Source organism: Electrophorus electricus, chromosome 13, assembly GCF_041902795.1.
Source record: "Electrophorus electricus isolate QZ-2024a chromosome 13, ASM4190279v1, whole genome shotgun sequence".
Taxonomy (NCBI): Eukaryota; Metazoa; Chordata; class Actinopteri; order Gymnotiformes; family Gymnotidae; genus Electrophorus; species Electrophorus electricus.
In genome coordinates, this window is record NC_137509.1 from 9414001 (window position 1) to 9420000 (window position 6000).

The 6000-nt window shown below is 41.9% G+C and overlaps 1 protein-coding gene across 2 annotated transcripts in view; it reads left to right on the forward strand.

Annotated features, from left to right (window-relative positions):
- Positions 1 to 6000, forward strand: part of nwd2 (NACHT and WD repeat domain containing 2) — a 38751-nt gene that overhangs the window by 24240 nt on the left and 8511 nt on the right. For both annotated transcript variants that reach the window (XM_027003761.3, XM_081695223.1), the window contains exons 6-7: positions 2794 to 2944; positions 4937 to 5526. In XM_027003761.3, the coding sequence (XP_026859562.3) occupies positions 2794 to 2944; positions 4937 to 5526 (741 nt within the window). The remainder of the gene's footprint in view (positions 1 to 2793; positions 2945 to 4936; positions 5527 to 6000) is intronic.

A 6000-nucleotide genomic window follows, 5' to 3' on the forward strand; every position in this document is an offset into this window, starting at 1 on the left:
ATCTCCAATCCCATGGGACAGGACAGGCACAGGAACACGTATCAGATGGACAAGGCACCTTAGGAAAGACTTCATTCTAACCGGGAGGAACAGACAATTCCGGACACATTTCCATAACGCAGATATTATGTACTAATAATTATGCAATCCAGTTCAGTGCACTCAGAAAGCACTTTCCCAAAGTGCTTTTGCATTTGAGGGATTTAAGTTCCAAGTTGCCAGAGTGCTAAAAAAAAGCAGGGAAAAGAAGACCACATCAATGAGAAGTGATGGGGATAGACAAGACAGTGGAGAAAGATAAAATTTTTTCCTTAAATCAGACTCCAGTTGGAATATTACTGAATCTATGTCCAGTGTACACCAAAATATCCTTATCAAAAGGCATCATCACATATTCACATTTGAGCACATCCTCATTTAAGTCCTCCTCTAAAAGTGCTGGAACTGAATCAACGCGGGGAGATGTGAGACTTGAAGACATAATCGCCGCGGCCATTTCACGCCACTTCATTCTGCTCGTTCTGATGTAACTCAGACGGCAACCTCATGCCATATGCACCTGCTGTTCCCGCAGGAGGCTGTGAAGACTTTGAGGAAAATTAGAAGCTGGATTCTCCATGCAAGTGTGGGCTGAACTCAAAAGGAGCCTGACCCATCTCCTGTGCAGAGACACGTTAAACGTCCTGTAAATGTCAGTGGGTGCAGGGTTGCCGGCTCGACGGCTTTTAAAAGCAAAAGCTCTGCAAATGGCTGACCCAGGAGAGTGAGCGGCTAGCCTGCAGGAGAGTTTATTAGGCTCATAAATTCAGTTTGTCTTTCATTAAACCTCAGCGAGAGTGCAGTAGCTCTCGCTAGTTCTCGCCCGCGCTTCCTCCCTAGTTTTCCTTCCCGTTCTGTTTTCGCCCTCTTTTGTCCTGCTTTCTGTCTGGAATCTGCGGCTGCTTGCTCCTCAGCTCGCACATGCTTGTGTTCCTCTGCTCTGTGCCCCTCTCTCTTCCACTAGCAGCCATGCACACAAGAAGGGGTGGGCAACGTTCCCAGAGAAATCATATCACTATCCTTTTAACACACAATCACGGTCCACAATCTGAATTATGATCTTTCTTCTGAATTTTGAAATGTACTGTCAAGCATATCCAGACTTGAACCAGCCTGTATCTAGCCTGTTTGCACCGTTTAAAGCACAATATTGCATTAAAGAACATTTTCAAAATCGTTAAACTTCATCAGCAGTCAATAAATAACACAGCCATTAACACAGATTTTTCAAGTACTGAGAACACAAGTAAATGTCAATTAATAAAGGAATAGTAAAATGTAAACAGCACAAAATATGCCTTGCTTTATTTGTACAGCAATATTAAAACAATATTTGTGACTTTACAGGACATACCATGCATCTGAAATGTGCACGTGCGTCTTAAACCCCACATTGTCCACAGCTTTGAATGGCACCATATCCTTAGTTGCACAGACCACGTCAGTCACCTTTCCATGGTTTGCTAACGGCTTTTCTTTTTTGTTACGCTGCTCTGAGGCATCGGTCACTGATGACGGCTTACATTTCAGGACCTAGTGATATACAGATGAGTGGGGGAGGTATGGACCTGATTGAAATGCGTTGTTCTTGCGCAGGCTGGCTTTTAAGGTGGTTGAGTAGATTTGTTGTATTTAACCTGGTAAGTGCCATTCTTTACCCAACAGAGTTTACAAATAACTTTGATTGGAGAAGAATCTGACTTGAACCACTGAACCACTGCCACACTGCTGACATCACGTCCTATACTGGCACCAGCTCCTCATCTGCGATGCTGCTAGCTCACATTTGAATTGTGTTTTAAATATGTCACACGTGACAGAGCCCCTATGATGGAGACACATGATGTAATTTGCCAGACAGCACAGCCATCTGATAGGCTATGCTGGTTTGTGAAGATAGCACGGAACCACATTATTACTGGCCATCGAAGTTTTTATGTGAAGTTTGGAGAATATAAAATATCACGATCCCTATGATTCACTTGAAAAGTAGATGTACATCTTCGAGATCGATCACAACATAAAGTCATCAGATCACCTCTCCTACACACAAGTCTTTTTCTGTTTTACGTTCCCTGTCACACACTCACTCATACGCACACATGCCGAGTGCTGCATCATGGTGCATGTTTAAATTGGGCCTTAGCACATGGTGCTTGCAGTTTGAACGGGGATGTCTCTGAGCTACTCTGCTGGACTAAGATGAGAAAAGCAGCAGGGTTTGAGTTTCTACCTGCACTCAGCAAAATCACCCATTGACCTGGCCCAGAGAAGCTTGCCCCCCTTTTCCATCCTCCCTCTCTCTCTCTCTCTCTCTCTCTCTCTCTCCCACTCCGCTGCCAAAATTGTACGTTGGTTACAAAATGTTTCTCTTTTTAAGTGTTCCAAAAACAAAAGTCATTACATGATATGGACTATCATAAGGTTATACCTTTATTTTTCGCATCCATCAGGCCTTGCCAAAAAAATGCCAGAGTGGCCAAAGCCCTGAATTTACTAACAGAGGACATGTGAAATGTATATGGACATTGCTGTACTAAGGTGATGACTGGCCCATCACCTTCAGCAATCTTCTGACTGAGACTTCAGTAGGCTCATTTCCAGAGCGCGAATCAAGGCTATGTCTTCTCCAGAACAGGAAAACGAAGAATGTCTTGTTAAACAGACAGACAGCACTGTGGTCTAAGCTTAGGTCTTGGTCAAACATAGCCAGATATGCCATTGTCATGGATCTTTTTCTTCCCCCCCCCATAGATGGAGTCGAGCAGTGCTGCAAAGTCTAAGAATGATAAGGAGTGGAGAGCCGTCTCTGAAGAAATCAAAAACATCTTTAGAACAGCAGTCCTACAGCTCCAGGAGAAAGGAACCATGAAGAGCGCACAGGCCAAGAAATTTCTCTGTTCAGGTAGATGTCTGCTTGAGTCAGCACAATGCTGCACTTTCTCTTTTAGTTCTGCTGCAATTGGTAGACTGAGAGGAAATCTCCATAATCAAGACAGACATGTTTCTTACCTAACAGTACCTATGCGAGGGCAAACTGTGTCTTCACTGATGTTTAATTGTGGAACCAAAGTAAGGGCTGGAGTTCTGGGGGACCTCAGCAGGTTTAAATAACAGACCTGTTACCAGAGGATGAAGGGTGAGAGGGAAGCAGATGTTGGTCAATCTTCATCAAAGCTGAAGGGACATATGAAGGAAGTGGGGGGGGGGGGGGTCCTAATTATTTCATCATTTCTCTTAAAGAAAGGACCATATGTGTTTAACAGATTACTATTGGCTATGCTAGATGTTGCAAGAAACAAAATGCTTGAGAAGGTGCTCAAGAAGACTCATTCCTTTTTAAAACCTCTAACTTAATGTTCTATTGAATTCTCCTTTGGAGCATTTGACCACTTCTAATTTAGATAGCTCTATGTTAAATTGTACTGCAAGGATTAAACAGGAGTCAGTTTAGATGTATTTAAATTTCAATTCACTTATGTTTCTTAGGTTTTTGGCTTCAAACAGAAGCAATACTTTAAAATAAGGATAGATAATTAAAAAGCAAGCGTTACCTCTCTCTCTCTCTCCATAAGAAGTTATTGTGAGTGAGTTGAAATTTGTCTGCAGTAGGCAGTATAAAAGGAGATCCATTAAAACTAATTTAATTAATTCAGGTTAATCCAATCATTCAGTTAGGTCTCACCACCATATATCTTGTTTAGACTGTGGGTTGGTAAAAGATTGCACTGTTTAATTTTTTAAAAATTAGTCTGTCCAAACTGCATTTAAACTTGTTCGGGACAACACCTTGCAGCACTGAAACGGGGCTTAGCAGTATTATTGGTTCCTAACTATAGCTTTCTGAGCATGCATAAAGCCCAATTCTAATACATGAATAATGTCTGTCTTAAAACAGACATTTTCTTTCTGTATACATCATTTTGGAATTAAAACATTTCATTTGGCTCTTGTGTATTGTTCCCATTCAAGAACACATAGTAATGGGTCACTAATTGAGGTTGTTGGGTCATGTCTTACACTGCTTCAGTGTGTTATCACTATTGTGCGAAGAGGGACATGACCTTTCTGTAAGATGTTCTGTGCTCACAGTTTTAGATTGTCAAGGGAGACCAGACATCTCTTTGAAAACTGTTAGCGCTCTAGAAGTATTTTTCTAATCTGATATTCCTCACAATGAACCAAAATGCCAAACTATGATATGAGATAGTTGTCCCCTACCTTGAGCTATTTAACAATGCCAAATCATTAATAAATAATTAAACAATACATTGTTTGTGTAAAATAATTTACAAGTGCATGAACAGCTTGAGCGCTTTGCTTAAAAGCACAACAGAAGTAAACATAAATTCAGCATTTTAGCAAACTGTACAGTTAACTACCTTGCAATATGGCAGAGATATTTAGCTAATTATAATTTGCTTCAGTGCGTTTTTAAATGACCACCAGTACTGTAGTGTAAGAAAATCCATAGGGCACTTAATTGAGGTTGTGGCTTCTGAGAGAGTTTTGTTGTTCTTCTCTTCCCCGCTCATCCCCTCACCCATTTGTTAACAAGGCAAGCTGGGCGCTCACCGTGCTGCGCTTCTGGGGTTGGCAGGCTATCAGAGGAACTCTCTCTTTAGAGGTCTTTGATAAGTTGCAGCAATGCTGGATTAAGAGATCATATTGAACATGTTTTGCCTTAAAGCCAACTAAGGGAGATGCACATAATCACATGCTAAAGACTGCCAAAATGCAGAGGGTTTTGTGCAAAATGCAGATGGCTTTCTTCAGATTGTGTACAGTTTTAGAAAGCACACTGAAGTGATTTGAAACAAATAGTTCAAAAGTATTTATGAAAAGAGATTTGTAATTGAGAGTTTTTGTAAGTAAACATGATCTTTTTCTCTCTTAGCACTAGAGGATGAACTGGATTTTGCTTTAGGAAAGCAGACCCCAGCCTTCCTGAAGAAGTGTGTGTGCTACATTCGCAAAATCTCCAACTTTGACCGCTTTGCCAAAATCCCAGAGATGGCTCGCTATATGGACACTGTCACAAGCGGGGACCGTGTCATGAGGAACCAGGAGGCCTACGAGCGCCTCCTGAAAGTCCGAGATGAATTCATCCCCACGATAGTGGCAGCGTCCAACCTCCGTGTTTATTCCTCTGTCACCCACTGTGACATGAAGCTGGGCTACTCCCGGGAGGTGGAGAGCCACTATGTGGAAGGCCTGTGCAAGCAGTTCTATGAAGACATGGTGGACATCATTCAGGCTACTGTACAGCAGAACTTTGACACGGAAACAGATCCACTGTATGATGAGATCATACAGCATCTTTCGTTGTGCAAGACCTTTTCTTCATTTTATGTTTACAAGAGTGAGGCCCTGGATATGGTGCAGGAATATCTGTACCCCTCCAAAGGAGGGAGAGTAATGCCCCTAGTGGTGTATGGAGGACCATGCACAGGAAAGACTTTGTTGCTTGCTGAGGTGGCTAAGCAGGTGAGATATGTGTGCATGTGCATATGTGTTTGAGAGTACATGCCCTAACACCTTGCTCTGTTCCTTTGTGAACCATCTGGATACCTACATGTATTAGGGTCATGTTGAGTGATATGAGGTTGAATTTATGTGTACCCTAGTTGTAAGCAAGCTGACTCAGTGATGCATCATATTAAGGTTTGCATTAAAATGAAGTGATTTTGCCAACATATTTTGCGACAAATGCAACTCCAATGATTAATGTGATTCTATATACTATTGTTTTCACACTCAAGGCAGTAACAATCACATTCACATAAAAGGGAAGGGGAAAGTTGTTAGGCTATTTACTAGTATGTTCGTGGGGCATAGAAATATTGTTCCCCTTTACAGGCTTAGACTTTATGGGCTTTATAGAGACTTTATGGAGATGGTGGGTGTACATTTTCTGTTTGCGTTCAGTGTTGTGGGTCAAAGCAGACCATGTGGATAGGC